We start from the raw sequence: 21,714 nt of genomic DNA on the forward strand, positions 1-21,714 counted from the left end.
ACCGACAATTGTATGGGTCAGTTTGGCCTTAATTTAATATTTGAGAAGATTGTCATTTTGAGCAAGATTGACAAATCAGACCAAAATTTAAAGGAAAAAACTATCTGGAATTGGATTCATTAGCCTGTTTCATAAAGTCATATATTTGCTAAATGGAAAGGAAATCTTCTAGCAAAGACAGTTATGTTCAAAACTGAAGCTAAAATACAGGTTGTACTTACTATGACCCATGTACAGAAACACAGGCCACTTTCTATGTATTTAAATGTCACCTTAGAAAGCATTATGTGAGAACAAACAGCGCTCTGACCTGCTGCCACATCCCAAATGGAACCACGTTGATGTTAGTTAACCGAACGCCACTCTGATCCAGATTCCAGAACACAGGCCTCTCTGTGTCACCAACATAAACAGGGATGTCTGGTCGCCTCTGGGAAAGCTGCTTCAGTGTTGGGTAACTAGATCACAGAGGTGGGGAGGTGAGAGGTTAAAAAAAATGAGACTCACTAGCAAGAGAACAACATGATGGCTGAAATGGGAGGAGCTGAGGACTAGGCTTTCCTGTTCACACTCATGGCCACATCCTGGAAGTAGAGGACACAGCTAGGACAAGAAGAGCCTGTGGGTCACCACCCTGTGTCCGAAGGTAGAAATGTATCCTTTGGATGACTCAGTTACCCGAAGGGCCGTACAATAACATTTAATGGAGACAGTCAACACCCTAGCAATCTCAACTGTGTGTGACCAGTCACCCCAGAATCTCCAGGTGCTTATCTACATGATGGAAGCTATCATCTCTATTGAGCACTCATGAGATAAAGGGATTTTAATGTGGCACTGCAGGGCGGTACACTGCCACATGTTTCAACATACATTGATTTTTTTTTTCCTGTTGTGGGTTTTATTGTTGCTGCTGTCTGTTTTGCTTTGTTTTTGAGATAGGGTTTCCTTGTGTAGCCCAAGCTGACCTGGAGCTCCTAAAATCCCCTCCTAACTCGACCTCCTAAAGACTGGGATCGTAGGCATGGGCTACCATGCCCAGCGATCGCTCTCTGACGATCTTGTTTTCATAGATGAGAGAACATATTCATAAATCTACAAGTAATCAATTGGTCTTCAAACTTTGGTTTTTCTGACCAAGCCAGCACTGCTTCCACTAGAAGCTAATTTCTAACTTTTTCACGCTTAGTTTCTAGTTTTAGAATCAGACTAGTTTGCAGGCATGGCTCTGCACACCTGTGATCTCATCCAGACAGACAAGCACCAGACTATCATATGAAATGAAACATGCTGCCGTTAGCACAAACAGAATCTGCAGGTCAGTATGCTTCAGACGCGCTAATATATCACTGTTGCATTGTGCAGGGCTGCACAAATAAGCAGAGTCTTTGGGGGTGGGCCGGGGGAAATGCGGGGGGAGCAGGTTTTCTCCTCTAAGCAATAGATTAAATCTTCCAGGATTCTTTCTGACCTGCCTTTAATCTTTGAGTTCAGAAAACACATCTCCCATCACAAAGAGAACGAGGAAAAAATTACTCACAAAGGGATATTTACTGCTTTTATGGCTGTGGTGGTCTGAATGAAAACATTCCCCATAGTCTTGGGCATTTGATTTTGTCGTTGTTGCTGTTGTTGTTTTTGTTTGTTTGAGACAGGATTTCTCTGTGTAACAGCCCTGGATGTCCTGGAATTTGCTCTGTAGACCAGGTTGGCCTTGAACTCACAGGGATTGTCTGCCTCTGCCTCCAGAATACGAGGATAAAATGCATACAATTGAATGCTTGGTTCCCATAGGCAGCAGCCTGGGGAGGCTTAGGAGGCCTTGGAGGAAGGGAATCACTGGGGGCATTCTCTCTGCTTCATGCTCCAGTGCAATCTGCGAGCCCTCAGCTTGTGGCTCCAGCCACCTCAGCAGTCCTCAGTCAGGGTGATCTTTTGGGGCACTGTGTAAAGACTGTCCTTGTGTTATTCAAATGCTGGTTTCGGCTCGCAGAGAGCTGAGTACAGGTCAGACATTGGTACTGTTACTCTTATGAAGCATCTCCTGCCTCAGTATTTTGTAAATAGTCTTCTCCATCCCCTTCTCATCAGTTAAACAAAAGAGCTGACCAGCCTGTAGCAAAGGCCGGAGAGACTAGGCAGGACTTCCGGCAGAGATAGGGACTCTGGGAAAAGATTAGGGACTGAAAGATTCACCAGTGGGACGTGAGGGAGAGAAACAAGTGCAGGGACTAAGACTGAGCGATAACGGGGCCACTTGGTGGGTGGAGGCCAGGACATTATTGTCCAGTTGGAGTAGCTAAGAGTCTTCCCAGCTACAGTGCCTAAGCTTATAATAAATATAATAAGTCTCTGTGTTGTTACGTAATCTACTGGAAGTCTCAAAGAAAACCCTGCCTTAGTCATCCCCTACTCCACACCACCCCATGATGAGCTCTAATGTTCTGGACCCTATAGGCTCAAACACATCCTTTCTTCTATAAGTTGCCTTGGTCACAGTGTCTTAGCACAAGCACAAAAAAGTTACTAATACTAACTAGTACTAACTAAAAGGAACTAATCCTACCATCTAACTGGTAATGCTTATTCTCAGCTAATGTCATGCAACAATGCAATACCGATGCTACGAAATCACATTTCTCTGAACTCTATTCACTATCGCACACTGTTTCCCCCTCGTTTTTATAATCCAGGGAAGTTTTTCTTAAAGAAGTAAAGGTCGCACAGCAGGATTGGGGGTAAATGACCTGAGTAGTCATTAATTGTCTAGGAATCTTTTTAAAATTTATTTTATTAATCTATTCAGATTACATCTCAATTGCTATCCCCTCACTTTTATCTTCCCATTCCTCTCTCCCTCCTTCCCTCTTTCATCCTTTTCCCCTCCCCTAGGTCTGTGAGAGAAGGGGACATTTTCCCCCACCATATGGTAACAGCCTTATCATGTCTCATCCTGGTAGCCTGCTTATCCTTTTTCTGAGTTCCACCAGGCCTCCCAACCAAGAGGAAGTGGTCAAATATGGGGCACCGGAGTATATGTCAGAATTTTTTTAAATCTATATTTATTTATTATGTATACAGTGTTCTGCCTGTATGACACATGCAGGCCACAAGAGGGCACCAGATCTCATTATAGATGGTTGTGAGCCACCATGTGGTTGCTGGGAATCAAACTCAGGACCTTTGGAAGAGCAGCCAGTGCTCTTAACCTCTGAGCCATCTCTCTAGCCCTCATGTCAGAATCTTAATAAGAATCTTAATGAGAAGAGTTTTGCCAAAAAAGATAAAGTGAAGGGGGTCAAAAACCACAAGTGTCAGCAGCTTTTCAGTGGCAAACACTCACCAAAGCAGTTCATGATGGGAGTGCTATGACCCTGACTTTAGTGGGTCACACCTTTGCCTCAGGGAGATGCTGACACCTGCCAGCCTTCAAGCCAGTGGCTAAAGAGTAACCTGACTAAATGACATTTAAAGCTCTTATCCCTACCTCACCCAAAATTCAGTGTTGTCTGGCAGAATGCTTCTCTTTGTAGGTCATGGGCAGTCGTGTTTTATAACACTGTAATGCAATCACATCATTCACATTCCACTCACATTCTTATTTGCTGTAACAGGCTATACAAGCATCAGCGCACAGTGTGGTTAATGAGCAACCTGCATCCAGGATTTCCTCAAGCCTCAGATTAGACAGGTTGACATCCAGGAATTGGATAAAGACAAAAGCATTGCAGTAAACAAAGCTGTATGTGCAGTGCTGTGGTCTCCCAAGGGGACAGAGACAGTTGGGAAATGAGTTATAGTTTGTTAATTGCTGACTCAGTTCATCCAGAATGTAAACCATTTCCCTTTAAACAATACATCAAGGTATAGTCACTCCTTCTAGTCCTGGATCCTTTAGAGCAGAAAGTCAAGGGATCGGGATCGGCCAACCCACAACAAGCATTTTACTTTTCACAGGGACAGTCTCTAAAAGTACACCTGTCAAACACTGCCTTTTTAAAAAAATGTATACGTTGAACATTAGATCACTTTATAGATGGTTGTGAGCCACCACATGGTTGCTGGGAATTGAACTCAGGACCTTTGGAAGAGCAGTCAGTGTTCTTAACCGCTGAGCCATCTCTCCAGCCTGTCTTATTGCAGCTTCATAGACAGAGGAAAGTGAAACTGCTTGAGAACACTGCAGGCACTGCTGCGTTTAATATTAGTGACTGAGGAAAAGGGATTAAAAACTTCCAAAGAGCTTAGAAACAGACCCATTGTGAACACAGAGGGTGGAAACAGACCCAGTGTGAACACAGAGGGTGGAAACAGACCCAGTGTGAACACAGAGGGTGGAAACAGACCCAGTGTGAACACAGAGGGTGCAAACAGACCCAGTGTGAACACAGAGGGTGGGAACAGACCCAGTGTGAACACAGAGGGTGGGGAAATGGCCTTATTTCAATTATTCATTCATTTTAAACAGTGGGTTTTAAAGTGTGTTCCAAAGTGAAAGTTCAGCTTTCGTCCTCCTCTTTGGGTCTCTGGATTAAGGGACACATCCTTTGGGTTTCCAGCACCACACCAGATTCACAGGAGTGCTGGCTCGGGCTAATTTGGGATAGGAATTTGAGAACACTATAAAGATGTTATAAATGAGGATGACATTATGAAATTTGCAGGCAAATGGATAGAACTAGAAAAAAAGTCATCCTGAGTGAAGTAGCCCAGACCCAGAATGACAAACATGGTACGTATTCACTTAGAAGTGAATGTCAGCTGTTAAGGAAAGGGTAATCGGGCTGGAATGCATGGCCTCAGGGAGGCCTCCCTGGCAAGGGAAAGCAGAACAGAGTTTTCAGGTGGGCTGGAGGCATATGAGGATGGGAACAGAAGGGATCATGTTGCAGGGCGGATGGAGGGAGAGACCACTGGAATTGGGGAGTATTTGGGGTGTAGTGTGGAAACCCAGTGCAACAGAAACTCCCCATAACCCAGAATGACCCTAGTGGGCCCTCTTAGTAATGAAGGACATGGAGCCTGAACCCATTGTCTTCTGTAACCAGGCAAGGCTTCCGGTGGGTGGGACTGGGCCAGCAACCCAGCCATGAAACAGACCTATACAACCTGTCCTGCCTGCAAGATTTTCTGGGGGCAATGGTGGTTCAGATTTTGTGGGAGTGGCCAGTCAGTGACTAGTCTAACGTGAGGCCCATGCCATGAGAGAGAGAAACCCTATACCTGACACCACCTGAATAGCCAGGAACTACAAGCAGGATGGCCCAGAGACTTAGAGGTAGAACCAAGCTCAACTGGCAAAAAAAAAAAAAAAAAAAAAAGTTAATGCAATCGTTTTTAATGACATTCTGCTATACTCATAAATCAATGCCTACCCTATCTGTCATCAGAGAGGCTTCCTCTAGCAGCTGATGGGAGCAGATGTACAGACCAAATATAAGGTGATGCTTGGGGAACCCAGCGGAAGAGGGAGAGGAAGGATAGGAGGAGCCCAGCTGGGTCGAGGAGGATACCAGGAGAACGTGGCCCACAGAATCGACTAAGCAGGGCTCACAGGGGCTCACAGAGATTGAAGCAGCAATGCCGGAGCCTGCATGGGTCTGTGCTAGGTCCTCTGCATACGTGTCATGGTTGTGTAGCTTGATGCTCCTGTAGGACTCCTGACAGTAGGACTGGGGATGCTGACCCTTTTGTGCTCTTGGACCCCTTTCCTCCTACTGGGCTGCCTCACGCAGCCCTGATAATGAGGCCTTGTGTCTAGTCCTATCGTCACTTGTATGCCATGCTCAGCTGATAGTCCTCAGAGGCCTGATCTTTTCTAAAGAGAAGTAGAAAAGCAGTGGGTCGAGGGGAGAGAGGATGTACAGGAAGAACTGGGAGGGGCGGAGGGAGGGCCGGCTGTACTCAGGATGCTTTGTATGAAAGAAAAATAAATTTAAGAGGAAGAAGAAGGAGGAGGAGGAGGAGGAGGAAGAGGATGTGGTTGTGAGGGGTGGTGATCCTAGTACACAGGTGACTAAGACATGAAGACCCAGCAAGTCTGGGTACATAGTAAAGGTCTCAATAAATGCCAGAAACCAGGGCTTTGCAAACAGTGCACAAGCCAGATTTGGCCTGCTCCCTGCTTCTCTCTATATATACATAGTTTACGAGATAAGATAAAGGTTATAATACTTTACGACATGTGGAAATTATAGCCATCACTGAAGTTTGATGGGCAGGCTAGTTCCTCCTCACTGTGAGGCCCCGTGGGGATCCAACATGTGTTCAAAACCCCAAAGTATTTAGTTGGTCCATTTTTTTAAAAAAGTACCTTTTTGTCATTTTTGAGACAGTGTTGCTATGTAGTGCACACCAGCATCGAGTTCTTGATTCTCCTGCCTCAGCTTCTCAAAGGCTAAGAACACTGGCTCTTTCATACATACATACATACATACATACATACACACATACATATATATGTGGTTTGTGCTATAAATTTTGAAAAGAAGGTTACTCTGATGAGCTTTATGCTGTCATGCGACCAAGTAGGCTAAAAGTGGAAATCTGTGGGGGTTATCAACCACCCTGCTTTTCATAGTGGCTTTTTTCCTCGGTCCTGTTGATATAAACTGTGGGAGCACTTTTAAAATTAGAATTGTGGTACAAATGCAAAAAATTTTTCCTTTATTTTTCTTCTTTTTCATAGACCTAATGGGGCAAGTCAAAATGGACAGTGACTGCAGAAGTATAAGGATCAGGCATCCTCACCTGGTTCAAGGTTCAAGGTCACCCTCAGCTACATAGTGAGTTCAAGGTCACCCTCAGCTACATAGTTAGTTCAAGGCCACCCTCAGCTACATAGTGAGTTCAAGGCCACCCTCAGCTACATAGTGAGTTCAAGGCCACCCTCAGCTACATAGTGAGTTCAAGGTCACCCTCAGCTACATAGTGAGTTCAAGGCCACCCTCAGCTACATAGTGAGTTCAAGGCCACCCTCAGCTACATAGTGAGTTCAAGGCCACCCTCAGCTGCATAGTGAGTAGTCTGAACCTCATAAGGTTCTGTCTACGAAACAAAGCAACAACTCAAAGATATTCCTACTGATGCCTGTTGTTATTTTAGGAGTTGGATACAGTGACTTCATTACCTCAGGTGGTCTGAGTGCATGTGACTGATGTAAATGAGGTCTGCCTTGCACAGCCTCTCCAGCCAGTCAGGTGGAGGCTCATGTAGCAGCCACCATCCTCGGGCAAAAGCAGGGCCAACTAGCCAAGGGTCAAACACCATCCGCTTGTCTCCCAACTTGAGGTCCATGCAGGCATGCGTGAGATAGGTTATCTGTTAGGAGAGAGTGGGAGTCCCATTACAGCACGGTTACAGGTTGGCAGCGATGGTGTACAAGGCTCAGGCTGCTCCTCTGACAAGGTCAGGGAAACTCTTGCTCAGCTACAAGGGCAGGCACACACTGACAGAGCATAGCATCCTCCACAGACTGTCAGAGCAGAGATTCTGGTGCTCGGTGTTTGATGTCAAATCAACAGATGCCCAGTTTTACTCTCTTTAAACCTGCTCCTACGAGTTTAGCTGTGGTCTGACCAATCCTAGCACAGTCTCCAAAGTAAAGCAGTTAAGAGATGTTAGCACAAGCATGCCGTGTGGCTTCGAGGAATATTGATTTCATGACTCCTCACTAGTTTGGTGGTTTGGCGCAACTGGACAGATGGCAGTGACATCGTGCTAACTGGGCTGTGTGACCATCTGCTCTACAGTCCCTTCTTACCAAACCCTGCAGGGTGCTAAGTGCCTCTGAGACCGGCTATCAACAATGACTTCCAGGTGCAGGGAGGGGAACTCCAGACCTACTCCTCACCACTTGCTTCCTGCTGCCTGGCACATCCACAGGCACAGAACACCGTGGAAGAACAGACACAAGGCGACAGGAATCTAGTGAGAACAGCCAGCTATGGGACGAGGAAGAGCCAGAAAAGTTAGTCTTCATCATGCCTGCTCAGTTTAAGAATCTCATTTTGCTTCCTAAACAGGCAGAAATATATGTATGTATAATTTTTTTCTTCTCCAAACTTCTGAGGTGTTTCCTATAGAGGAAAGTGCTCTGAAGCTAGGAAGTGTGTTAAAAAAAAAAAAAAAGACTTGCAAAAGATGACAGGATGAGGAGCAAAATGTACACCTTGCTATCTGCCACAGTGGGGATGCAGTTTTTTTTCCCAAATGGTTCAAATCCTCAAAACTTGGTACCCAGTGTAAGGATGCTGAGAGTGCTAGGGTCTTTAAGAGGTGGATCCTGATGTAAGGTAATTAATTTATTAAGGGCACAGATTTTTAGAAGACATCAATGTAGTGCTTCCAGGGTCAGAGGATCTCAGGATTGGCCAGTTTCCTCAAAATTGGTTTCTGGTGAGGGGACTGACACCTCCCTCCAATCACTGTTCTGCACGTATGACATGTCACTTTCATGCAGCTCCTTTCACTGTGAGTCCATCCACCAGGAAGCACTCACCAGAGATGGGCACAAGCAAATATTATGCTCTTGAGCTCTTGAACAATGAGCTAAATTAGCCTCTTTTCTTCATAGAGGTCTCAATTTCAAGTGTTTGGTCATCAAAGCACTGACTGATAAACCATCTTATCCAAAAACGGTAAGACAGGAAGGGTATTTTCTGAACTTCTTCCAATAGTTTTACATGGCTCCACATTGGAACCCTCTCTAAAATTTACCATTTTTTGCTAGTTCTATCTTGCTATCTCTCTCTATATATATATGATTTCTAGGTATATATAAATATAGTTGTGATATATGCAAATATATCTATGAATGACATTTGAGTTTACTTTCACCATTAGAAATATTGTAATTTTAATGTCTCCTCACCTGTACTTCCCCAAAAGCTAAATCTTCAGGAGTCCTGGGGTCGGAGTCCCAGGGGTTAGGAGGGTTCAGTTCTACAAGGAAAAGCCCGTTGTTTTCATCCATCTCGACAACTAGAACCAAAGAGGAAGTAAATCTGAGCAAATGAGAAAATGACATTTTTGAAAATACCACTGAAATAGAAACATAGTCAAAACGCAGAGGGTCGAAATCGCACTCAGGGCAGAAGAGAACACCCACCGATCGCCCAGTGCCTGCCGGGACCACAGCTGCTGCTTGTGCCAGTCCCTTGCTTGTGCTACACTTACACAGTTCCCGATGGCAGGCACGTTTGAGGCAGATGCATGCACACAACTGCGTTGTGATGAATCCAGTGAAAAGGATGGTCAAGGTCAAGGTGCTGAGAGCATGTGCAGGAAGGAACTCCTAACCTGATGTCAAAAGCTCAGAGAAGCCTAACTACGGAGCCGTTCCAAGCCATTCAAGCTGGACGTAAAGGATGATGCAGGCAATGTGATGCAGGCAGGCAATGTGATGGGTGACGTCATGCAGCGGTATGCCAGCATAGGGAAGCTTAGAATCCACAAGGATCTGTTACATGTCCAATGCAGCCATGAGCCGAAATGAAACCGCTCCTCTGTTAAGTTGCTCCTTGTCAGGAATTTGTTCCCAACAGTAACAAAAGTAATGAAACAATTCCCGAAATACAATTAACTCCAAGAACCTGAGGCGATTGTATTAACTGTTAAATGAAAGCAGGTGCTATGAAGGCAGTTTGTTGAGACCAGGTTCTGCCGGATGCCACCCGCTCCCCCAAATTTCTCAAACAAACAAACAAAAAAAACTATCTCCATTTCAAAATGAATAGTATCCACACAACTTTGAACTGAAGGAAATAATGCCCCAAAATTAAAAGGAAAAATCTGACTTAGAATTTGTGTCAGCAATGCTAAACAAAGACTTGTTTGTCGTCATTTTTTGGATGTCTGTATGCGTGTTTGTATGACTTCACATGTGTGTAGAGGTGCAGATGAACATACATGTGCATGTGGAGGCTAGAGGTTAACCTTGGGTGTTCTTCCATCTTGTTTTTGAGACAGGGTCCTTCATTTGACCTAAAACCCTCTAAGTAGGTTAGGCAGACCGACCCGTGAGCTCCAAGCATCCTCTGGTCTCCTCCTCCACCGTGCTAGAATCGCTGGGATGCACCGCCACGCCCAGATTCTTTCACATGAGCTCTGAAGATCTGGCAAGCATTTTGCTGGCTGAGCCAAGTGAATTCTTTCTTTGCGTTGCAACATTCAAAATGCTCTCTACTCATTTAGAAAAACACATTTAGTTGTCATCAAGCACTCTTCGTCTCCTACACTCCTATGCCCACTAATCATCCAGAGAGCTTACGTCACACTCTAGGTCACCTACCATGGCCTGACAGTGTCCCAGCCCTCCACTCCTCCTCACCTTCCCCTACTGCCCTTTTACTTACTCAATATATTTATTACACGTTCCTTTCTCAAGGACACATATGGTCCTTCCAGACTGTGAGCTTTCTGAGACCTGAGACGGCTCTGACAATCTCAGAAACAGTAAGTGTCCACACCAGGATTTGTTTCATGGGTCTCCCAGGCCTGCTGGTACACGCCTGCAACCCCAGTACTTGGGAGCTTGAAGCTTCGGGATTAGGAGTGGAGGTCATCCTCTTGTGGGAACAAGAGAGTAGAGAGAACACCAGGAGAGCACAGCCCACAGAAGCAGCTAAGCAGGGCTCGTGGGGCCTCACAGAGACCGAGGCAGGGAGCCTGCATGGGTCCGCGGCAGGACTTCTGCGTATATGCTATGATTGTGTGGCTTGGTGTTCTTATGGGACTCCTAACAGGGAGAATGGGGGATGCCTCTGACTCTTTTGCCTGCTCTTAGAAGACTTTTCCTCCTCTTGGCTTGCTTTCATTCAGCCTTGATACAAGGGTTTGTGCCTGATCTTATCGTAACTAGTTATGCCTCATTTAGTTGATGTCCCCGGGTGGCTGGCTCTTTGCTAAGGGGAAATGGAGGAAGGGTGGATCTAGGAACTGACAGAAGTGGAGGGAGGGGAAACTGCAGTCAGGATGTATTTTTTGAGAAAGGAATAGGAGAAGAAAGGAGGAGTAGAAGGGGAAGGGGAGGGGAGGGAGAGGAAGAAGGAGAAGAAGAAGAAAAGAAGAAGAGGAGGAGGAGGAGAAGAAAAGTTGTTGTTGTTGTTTGTTGTTGATGATGCCATCCTCGTCCATAGATAGATAGATAGATAGATTTTGATACCAGCCTGGGCTATATGAGATAGTGTCTCAAAAACAGACAATAATCTGTTGATTTAGTTTTTTTGTCTCCCAAAAGTCTCAAAGTTACACAGACCCCCTCTCTACCAAACCTAAGCATTACTCCTGTCCAAACCTAACTCCTCAAATTAGGAAATTTACGTACAAGGTTAATTCAATATAAGCGTAAAAACAATACCCGTAACCGTGTTGATTTAAAAGAACACTTTAAAAACTAGAAGTATGATCCTACCAGGCACCTTCAAACCCACACTCCTTTACATCCTCTGCCCTGGTGTTCATTGTTCACTCTACTTCCAGAGGCGGGCTTACACACACACACACACACACATACACACACACACACACACACACCCAGGCTACTTTCCTTCCAGGTGGGCACAGTCATCAGGAAGTCAGTGATGAGAGCTGGCTCATTCCTCTGGCCCCATCCCTGGATGGCCACAGAACCTGCCTGTGCTCCCAGGAGCCAGTGGATGAAGCGTGGCACTTCCTTCATAAAGCTGATATAGGGACTAAACGAGATGATGATGCCTGAAGTGTTCTGCATCATACCTGGCACAGTCCAGGCACCGAATAAATATTAGCTTTACTGTGGTGGTTATGTATCCTTACAGGAATGGATAAACTTAAGAAGGATGTTCATTATAGCACAAGAAAGCTATAGGAAAACAAGGTTGCATGTCAAGAAAGATGCAGAGAAAACTCCAACACCCACTGAAGAACTTGCCTTCTTCCTATTTTTTTTTTTCTCTTAAGAGATGCTAAGGGAAGTGGAGGCTGTAAGTACTAGCAAAAGTTCAGAAGGTGTTTCCACAAAGGCCTTTATGCTCCACACACAACGATAACTCACACACTTAGTAAACTTGAATGTGTCATTTGTCAACTGTCTCTATAAATAGAGTACTGAGAACTGTTATCTCTATTCTGAACTCAGGGGGGAGGGGAAACGATATTTCCTGAAGCTTCTCCTACATCCATTTTGAAACAGGATCTTGCTGTGTAGTCCTGGCTGGGCAGATATTCACAGTGTAACCCAGGCAGGCTTGGAATCCATGGTGGTCCTGTCTCAGCCTCCCAAGGGTTGGGATTATAGGCATGTACCACTGACCCAATGCTCCCTAAAACCTTTATTAAAAAAGAATAGTGAATAAATGGAACAAACACGTGAGAAAAATTACAGTTATGAGGATGATTGGTGCTAGGACAGGCAGGTAGATTGCAATGGCACAATGGCTATAGATGGCACAGAGAAAGTGTTGGAAATTTGTGGGCTAACAAGTGGTGCCATGGCAATTGGCTTACTGAGTTTTTCTGGCTGATTGGTGATAAAAAAATAGAAAGCCACTAAATTATGACAACAGATGATAAAATAGTTTTCTGAAAAAGAGCCTTGAATCAAAGAGTTATAGAAGCAATTCCCACAGAAAATTGAAACAGAACAAAAATAAACTGAAAAAAAAATCTAACATAAGAAAAACGGGTTATCAAACACATTGTGCCAAGCACTAATTATCAACACAGTAGCATCATTTGACTGAAAGATGTAAACAGAACCAGTGAGATGCAATTGGTACCCAATGAGAAGAGTATAAGAGCTTAATCATGTCTGTGCAGTGTGGGGATTAAAAGAATGTCCACATACTGCTTGTGGAAGGAAAAGCACATTCCAGTGAACAGACGACAATGCCGCTCACACTGAGGATGAATGAACGGAGGGCGGTCTCACAGGTGAAAGACTTGTTGTGCCCATCATGTTTTTCAGTTCATCATATTTTGACCGTGAAAACCTTTTCTCATTCTTATTTAATTCCCTAGTCACCCTTATTCATACGTTGTATTTGATACTCTTTTGTAAATGACTGCGCTCATTTATAAAAAAAAAATCGGTCTTTAGTTGTCTTTTCTAGCAGTACGTTGGTCTGGCTTTGGGTATCAAGGTGAAAAATGGCCTAGTGGGTCTGAAACAGTATCACACATGACCAAGTGAGCTTTGCACCAGCCTCGTTCAATATTTGAAAAATGCAACTATAATTCAATATTCAAAAAAGCCAACGGGTTACATCAAGTTAACAGAAGAAATGGGGGGGGGGGAATATATGAGCATCCCAATGGATACAGAAAAGACATTTGACAAAATACAGCATCTTTTAATGAGTTAGTGGATATTGTTAGAGAACAAAGAATAGCAAAGCGGATCCTCCGCCTGAAAAAGGACATCTGAGAACACAGAGCTGCTTCCACCGTGGGAGTAAAAACAGAAGAAGGAGTCTCTTCTTGTGCCACTTCTGCCTGGAGGCTTTAGATAAAACAACTATGCAAGAAAGTTAAATAAAAGACATACAAGTTAGAAAGAAGCTAAGCTATCTGTATCCACAGAGAACGTGATCCTAAATATAAACCATCTAGCAAGGAATTACAGAACTAACAAGTGAGTTCAGGAAGGCGGTAGGCACATGATCATATGAAAGTCAGTCTTTCTATGTGCAGCAACAAGTGATCTTAAAATTACACTTATAAGATGATCAAAAAGAATAAAATAACTATGAGTGGATTTAACGGAAGTAGCAAAAATTTTTCAACAAAGCCATGGTAAGGAAAAGCAAGCACATAGACCATTGGGTCAGAGTGAAGAACTCAACCATTTTTTTAATAATGATATGAAAACCATACATCAGAGAAAAGAAAACCTCTCCAACAAGTGGTGCTGGTAAAACTGGATAAAGGCATGTAAAGGCGTGAGAACAGCTCACCATCACTCACCCTAATGAAAGTAAACCCAGAAGGATCAAACACCTTACTCCAGATCGACACAGTGAGAATGTTAGGGGAACTAGTTCAAATTGCACATAGGCACAGGCAAGAAGTATGTCAGCAAATGTCACCAACAACTGATAAGTCCGTGACATTAGCAAGCTGCTGCTCCGCAAATGAAGCAATCTGGTAACGTCTAGGCCAGAGACTAGGTGAATATAGCTGCTCACAATACATCTGGCAGAGGAGTAATATCTAGACTGTACAAAGAACTGAAAAGGCTCAACAGTGAGAAAGCAAGCACCCGGTCTATGAATGAGCTAGTGAAAGGAGCGGGCTATTCTCCAAGGATGAGATGCAAATGATCAATAAGCACGAGAAAGCAAAACCTTGTCTCTAACAATCAGTCAATCAATCGATCAATCAATCAATCAATCACGTAGGTCTAACAGTTTAAAATCAGAACAGATCCAAAATTTGAAGTAAAAGTGGAAGCCCTCAGGACAAGGCTTCCAAAGCCCCCTCCCCTCCCCCCTGGGACAGAACCCATGAATGAGTGTTTACCCAGCTCATCCTGACAGAAGCTTCCTGGAGGGTTGATGTATTTCATGGTGCTCACGTCTAACTTCCAGTTGTGCTTGGTGCATTTAACGGACCTGGGGGGGCGGGGCGGGAAGAGGGGAAAGGGGGAGGGGGAGGGGAGGGGGAGGGGTGAGAAGGGAAATGATAGTCAGCTATATGACACAATGAAAAGAAAGTTAGTGCTGACAAAGTGTGACGGCAACTTGTGACATGGAAATCAAAGCAAAATGCATGGAGGAAAACCTACAAACACATGGTACCAGGGTAGCCAAGGAAACGTTGGGTGATCACCCAGCAGTGCCTTTATATGTGAATAATGTCACATCTGTGACACACAACGATGTGTGTTAGAGAAGACGACAGAATGGTCCTCAGAATGGTAAGTAATTCCTCCTGGCCAGGGGACGTGGGGTCAGCCTGAAATGATCACGCACAGGATTTGGGGGGGGGGGGGAGGGAAAGGCTGGTGGCCAGTAGTAAGGCAACGCTTGTACACAGATAAGCAAGCTGGTGATGGGAACAGACTGCATCTGTGTACAGACTGCAGATTGTCCACAATCTGCACAAGAGCGATGTTCTCATCACTGCAAAGTGAGGTTCAGAGAGAACGTGGTTGTATGTGTGTATGACTTGTCCCTCGTTAACACCCACCTCTGGCATTCAGCAAGCTTCATCTCCCAAACAGATTTATTTCCCTGTAGTTTAAAGTTTAGGAGTATGATTACTGGATCAGATATATATATATATATATACTCAGATAAATATGAGTTTCAGACAAAGTGAGTATATTTTTTTTCTCTCGCTTGCTCTTCCTCTCTGTTTTTAAGACAAGATTTCTCTGTGTAGGTCTGGCTGGTCTGGAAGTCTCTTTGTAGACCAGGCTGGCCTTGAACTCAGATACTCACTTACCTCTGCCTCCTGAGTGCTGGGATCAAAAGCATGTACCATCACGCCTGGCAAAAAGTGACTATATTTTCAAACGCACGTCTCCTACAATAATTTACAACCTGTACTCAAATTCTTTGTTAATATGTAAGTATTTAGGTGAGTGGTCTACATTTCTAATTATTAATTTAACTCCAGTTTAGAATAAGACTCAGACTATAACCAAGGGGAAACTTCAAAGGAGGTACTGTGTGATTTTTGCTTCCTTCCCTCCCTCCCTAACTTTTTTGAGACAGGATCTCATGTAGACAGGGTAGCCTTGAACTTACTTTGTAGGTGAGCATGACCGTGACCTCCTAACCTCCCTGCCAGCTCCTAAATTCTTCATTTACCGGTGTGCATCGCCGTGCATGGCTCGCTATGCCTGGCTCAGTTTTATTTTGCTTTTCAGTCAGATTTTATTCTGTATCCCAAACTAGCCCAAAGCAAACTGTCTCAGTCTCCCAAGTACTAGGCCCACAGGCATGAGCTACCATGCCCAGCTCCCTTTCATCTCCACAAAAAATAAAGTTTTCTAGACCTGGGCACTTACTTGGAAATAGGGTACACTGACTGAGGGGATTCAGTCAGAATTAGGGTACAAACCATTTCTTTCCTTATCTTTATAAATTTCTGTTGACATTGGTTTTGTTTCAAGAGGCAAAGAATTTTTAAACCAAGAAACAACCTCCACTAGAACTATCATTTAAAAAGCAAAACTAAAAGCATCTATTTTAACTTGTAAGCACACCATGCTAACATTTCCAAGACTCATTGTATCCGGGTTTTTAAATGTCCACTATAGATCAGTCAGAAAGCACAGGTCCACAGTTTGGTTTATGAAGGGTTACTTCGTAGTCCCTTCCTTCGCAGAAGTGAGTGGACAACAACCTCCAAAAACTTGGGGTGAGGCATTCCAAATGGGCCCATGGAGCACATCAGACCCCAAGAGGGTAAACTCACAGAGCCAAGCGTGGCTGGGTGGCAGCTGGATGGGACAGCATTGGGAGGGGTCAAGGATGGGACAAGAGAAGACGCAGGGGGCAGGAGGGGGTGGGAAAGGAATAGGAGGGGACAAGAGAGAGACAGAAGGGGACAGGAGGGGGCACAAGGAGGACATCAGCTCCACACACAGACGCTGTGTGAGCATGTTAGGCTTAATAACATGAGATATACAGCTTTTAAGATCTGTTGAACTGACTGGATGGCAGGAAAAAACGGAGTATGCTTGACTGGAGCCTGGGAAAGATGCTTTCCTAGGATTGGCACAGTACAGAGAACTCCAGCGGAGAACGGACGGCAGGGAGGCCAACGAGAGCCATCACAGGCAGCTTCATTACTGCGCAGTGAGCTCCACAGAGATCGCAGCTGAGAATGCCCAGTTTCCCAGGGGAGGTAGCAACGAGAACAGACCCACGGGCAGGGGAAGGGCTGAGTGGGGGAAGGGCTTGTCATGCGCGCACAAGAACCCAGGCCTGAACTCCTGTAAAAAGCTGGGAGTGCATGTGTGCACCTATAGCCTGCCTGGGATGTGGAGACAGGAGGGTCCCTAGGACTTCCCAGCCGATCTAGCCTAATTAGTGAGGTCAGGTGCAGTGAGAGACTCTCAAAAACTGAGGTGCGGTGTGATTAAGGAAGATGTCTTCTGTCAGCCTCTGGCCTGTACATATGCACACACACACACACACACACACACACACACACACACACGGGCTAAGCTGCTGGCAAAATAAAACTAAGATAAACCACCAAAAGGCTTTGAGTAAGGCAAGAACGGAATGGCTGGGCTGTGGTGAGGAACTTACTATATTTAGGTGAGCAAACTGAACGCAAAACCATTCAGATCACCCCATAATCTGTGTGAACAGACCACACAGGAAGCTCATGGCCCCACAGGCATAGTAACAACGGTGAGCATTAACTAAGTTAACTTACGTATAGCTAGAATTGACATTCGGAATGGAACACAAAGCTTCGTGCTAAATTTTACACTTTCAGACTGGAATGTATTTTATGTATTCATCCACTACCTAAATCCAAACATCTGTGACAGGATTAGAAGGACAAGAACAGTTAGCCCCATATCCTTTTTTCATAACACATTATTTCAGCCTTTACTCATCACTTCATTATTTCCACTTAATCTGAGAGACAGGTCCTCTCACTGAACAGACTGGCCAGCCGGGAAGCCCCAGTGCTCCTCCTGCCTCTGCCTGCTGAGAGGCTGGGGTTGCAGGCACATACCACAGTGCCTGGCGTTTTACACATATGTTATGGCTCTGAACACAGGTTCTCGGTCTTCCACGGCAGACATTCCACCCTCTCAAGACACCTGACAAAGTAGGTGATGTTTTCATTTTACAAGCGAGCGGACTGAGGCCGGGAAAGGTTGTGAACTTGTTCGAGATTGTTACTGAGCTGCTGAGTCACTGAGCTGCTGAGTCCAGGCCCGGCAGGGAGGGGAGATCATAGCGCAGCCACCCACGTCCCTAAGCGGTTAGCTTCATACGAAGGCAGGGAATTCAGCGTGTCCCAAAGATGAGCAGCAGGACAAAAAGCCTCTGTCCACCCTGTGTACTGCACAGATGTACCAGTGATGAAAGGAGGTGAGACCCCCCTCCCCCCCCCCCCGCCCACCTTATTCCCTCAGAAGATGCCAACAAAAAGCCCAAATGGAATATTACCTGGCATTTCCAGCTACAGGGGCAACAGGGTAGCACTGGAAAGCCTACTGCATGGAGGGCTGAATTGTGAAACTGCGTGTGGAATCAAGCAAGTCTCGTGGCAGAGGTGCGGACATGGGAATCTGGGAATCGTCCTCTGCACAGTGAGAGTGGGGCACTGGTATTCTTGGACAACTCCTTTCCTTCCTCCATCACTGAACTATCCACACATGGCCAGAGGAGTGAGATGGATAACACACAGCAAAGAAAAGGCCCAGCGCCCAAGGAGACCAGGACATGCAGACCAGGACAGGCTGAAGAGGACTCTGAAGAACAGAGCTCAGCATTCAGAAAACAACTGGTGCTGACGAAACAGATGCCCAGGAATTCTCTGTAGGTGTGCCAGATAGTTCCCCAAAGCCAAACAACCCTGTCCAAACATTGCTGCCGCCCTGGGGAGAGATGAGCCGTATGGGGACGGGATGGCTGGCAACAGCATAGGTTCTTAGGAAAAAAATAACGGGAACCACCACTGTTTAGGGTGGGGACAGATGGGGTTCAGCCTGTTTGGGAAACATGGCTAGTCTGACAGAAAAATGACATCTGTTTTCGAGTGAGGGTTGGAAAGCACTCTCTGTCTGCTTGTCTGTCTCTGTCTGTCTCTCATGTGCGTGCGTGCGTGTGTGCGTATGTGTGTATGAGTGTGTGTGTGTGTGTGTGAGTGTGTGTGTGTGTGTGTAAGAGAGAGAGAGAGAGGGAGGTGAGGGGAAAGGAAGGAGGGATAGAGGGAACAAGGGAGAGAGAGAAAGAAAATTAATATATGAGTATGTCCTGGGAGAAGAAAACTTCTAGAAGACTTGAATCTTTCACAAATCCAATACCGCCTGTGTGTGTTCCTAACTCTGCAACCCAGACATTTAGAAGCTAGGTTACAAGAGCTAGGATTGTCAAGATAAATCACAGTTCCTAGAAAGAGAGAAGAGAAAGGGAATCTAAGCAAAACATAATTTCGAAGTCAGAAAACAGTCCCGAGGAAAACTTGCAAGAAGCAATTTGCTGAGTGGGTCACTTAAAATGTCTAGGGGGGGGGGGCGTTTCCTGTCAGATCTAACTACAGACAGGGTTGCTGGCAAGAGAGCAAAGGACCCTTGGTACCTTCCGTGTAAATCCTCGATATCTTTCATGAACAGGCCTCCTTGGTGCTTGCAGAGGTTCTTGCACGCCTTTACATGGTCCTTTTCCTTGTATAAGATGTACTCTTTGCCAGTAGTCTTATTTCGGAAAAAATTGATTCCTTCTTTGAGGTTGGCAACTTCAGCAGGTGACAGGGACAGCAGGGTCTCGGCTGTCTGTTTCCTGCATGGAAAAGACAAGCCTTACAAGAGGAGCTTGCGGGGGGGGGGGGGGCGGGCGGGGGGTGTGTAAGAGGTCGGGGCGGGTGGGAGTTGAACTGACAGCCTAAAACTTTCCTTTTTGTCCGAAGCATCTCCCACAAGCCTGGCTCAGTGGCCCCACAACAGGAGCCACCTTTCTCCACTCTGCACTCTTGCTTTCCTACAAAGCTGAGCCCTGTTGCTTACCTGTCCATCATCTGTCAACTCCTGGGTGTTTCTAAGCCACTGCGGATGTTCCGTCTACTTCTGTGACACTTCTGCTCATACCAGGAAGGCGAGGAAGGCGTTAGAGTGCCTGCAGAGAGAATGTTTACCCAGTTTCACTCTTTCCGTTGATACCGTTTCCTCTCTCCAACCCCACCCTTTTTTTTTTTTTTTTTTAAAGCCTGGGTCTTCAGTTCAGGTTTCGCTGGTCTCCTCTTTACACCTGGACGTCCCTCAGCTGCACAGGGAGTTCAAGTCCTTCAGGATCCCCATCAGCCTGTAGGTTCAGCTAGAACTTGCCCCTGCTGGGCCAGGCCTACTGGCTCCATCCTCTGTATAACCCCACCCCTCAGAATACCAGAACAGCACCTGGTAGGCTGCCTGCTTGCCTACATATGTTCACTTTCAAAGCCCTGCCTTCTTTAGTTTTGGGAGTTTTTTTTTTTTGTTTTTTTTTGTTTTGTTTTGTTTTTTTTTAGCTGACTGCCTTTCCCGTGCTGTCTTCATCGGTTAGCTATTTAACAACATAACTCTATCAGGAACCAAGTTTGAGTGATTTACAGAAAACTTCAGCAGCCAGTGAGGCATTGGAACACCAACCGGCTCTGACTTCAGCGCAGTTTCTGAACAGGCTTTCTACTAGGAACTCTGAGTCATAACAACATCAAAGTTCTCTGGGGAGACTTTTCAAAATGCAACGTTTTGCATATCAGTGATGCAAAAGTCTGTGCGTATGTGGCTTATTTGTATCTTTTGCTCCAAACTTAAAAATGGGTGCACATGGGATGGTTTTATTTTCCATTCGTAAATGTCTTAACATGGAAGGTAAAAATAACTAAACTCTTCGCAGCCCATTTCACAGTGGGCATGGCATTATTCTAGAGGTATGTTTTAAGTGAATATGGTAGGAAGGAATCCATTCTAAACCCTGTGAATCCTTTTACTGACTTATTATTAGTTCACAGGCCGTTCCCCTAGCCTATCACTCAGGGACCTAACAACTTGTGATGCTATCACCTGCTGCCACCACTGGATGTGCTGAATAAAAGGACCCACCCGAAATCCTGAGCTCTCTCTCTCACCGGCTCTCCCAGTTTCTCTGTCTCTGTCTCCCTCTGTCTCTGTTTCTTTCTGTCCTGGAAGCCCTTCCCCTTTTCCCCTTCTTCCCCCTTTCTCACAATTAATCTCCTTTCAAACAAGATCTGTTGCGTGGTGTATCTTTCTATACTATAACACGTATAGTATAAAGAGCTAACACCCATTTAAAAGCAAGCACAGGCACCAACGCCCGCAGAGGTTAAAGGTGCACAGAAGCTGAGCTTTACTTGACGGAGTGGATCGCAGACCCACATTCTGTGTTAGAGTGCCAGTTGGGTCACCCAGTGAAGTCGGCAGATGCAATTAACTGCAGCTCTTTCTAGTGTCGCACCAAGAACATTGGAGGTGAATGCAAAAGCGGCGGGGGGGGGGGGGGGGGAAGGGGGCAGGGGGAGGTATTGGTATTCTGATGTACAGGCTTGTTTTTGAGATGGGTCTCATGGAACCCCTTCTGGTTTCAAACTCATTATGTAGGCTATGACAGCCTTGGACTTCTATGTCTGCTGCCTCTACCTCCCACCTGCTGTGTTCACTGGTATTTCTACCATGTGCAGCAACATCTACAGCTACAAGCTCTTATGTATGTTTTTCAGCAGTTAGTTACACGCTAAGCATTTTAAAAGATATTCATTTATTGCTAAAGTCAGGAAAGCGGAATTACTGTAAATTATAGGGTTTTTAAAATGTTGTTTGCTTGTTTTGGGGGTGTTTTGTCAGTTTGTTGTTTGAGACAGGGTTTCTCAGTTTAGCTCTGGCTATCCTGGATTTGCTTTGTAAACCAGGCTGGCCTCAAACTCACAGAGATATGCCTGCCTCTGCTTCTGCCTCTTAGAGTGTTGGGATTACAGGCATATGCCACTATGCCTGGCTGTAAATTATAGTTTTTAAAATAGGCCTTTGATGCTTTAATGTTT

The 21,714-nt window shown here is 45.3% G+C and overlaps 1 protein-coding gene across 8 annotated transcripts in view; it reads right to left on the reverse strand.

Moving 5' to 3' along the window:
* Nucleotides 1-21,714, reverse strand: part of LOC311604310 (cytidine monophosphate-N-acetylneuraminic acid hydroxylase) — a 123,328-nt gene that overhangs the window by 30,880 nt on the left and 70,734 nt on the right. For 5 of the 8 annotated variants that reach the window (XM_084794053.1, XM_084794050.1, XM_084794052.1 and 2 more), the window contains 6 exons: nt 19,685-19,793; nt 19,260-19,460; nt 14,500-14,591; nt 8,873-8,982; nt 7,130-7,320; nt 311-458 (listed from right to left, as the gene is read on the reverse strand). In XM_084794053.1, coding sequence (XP_084650179.1) covers nt 311-458; nt 7,130-7,320; nt 8,873-8,982; nt 14,500-14,591; nt 19,260-19,460; nt 19,685-19,695 — 753 coding nt within the window. In that variant the 5' untranslated portion in view covers nt 19,696-19,793. Of the gene's footprint in view, nt 1-310; nt 459-7,129; nt 7,321-8,872; nt 8,983-10,017; nt 10,183-14,499; nt 14,592-19,259; nt 19,461-19,684; nt 19,794-21,714 lie in introns of those variants that run through there. The other 3 variants (XM_084794056.1, XM_084794055.1, XM_084794057.1) reach the window with 3 other exon arrangements.

Source organism: Acomys minous, assembly GCF_964271855.1.
Source record: "Acomys minous genome assembly, chromosome: 9".
In the NCBI taxonomy this organism is placed as follows: domain Eukaryota; kingdom Metazoa; phylum Chordata; class Mammalia; order Rodentia; family Muridae; genus Acomys; species Acomys minous.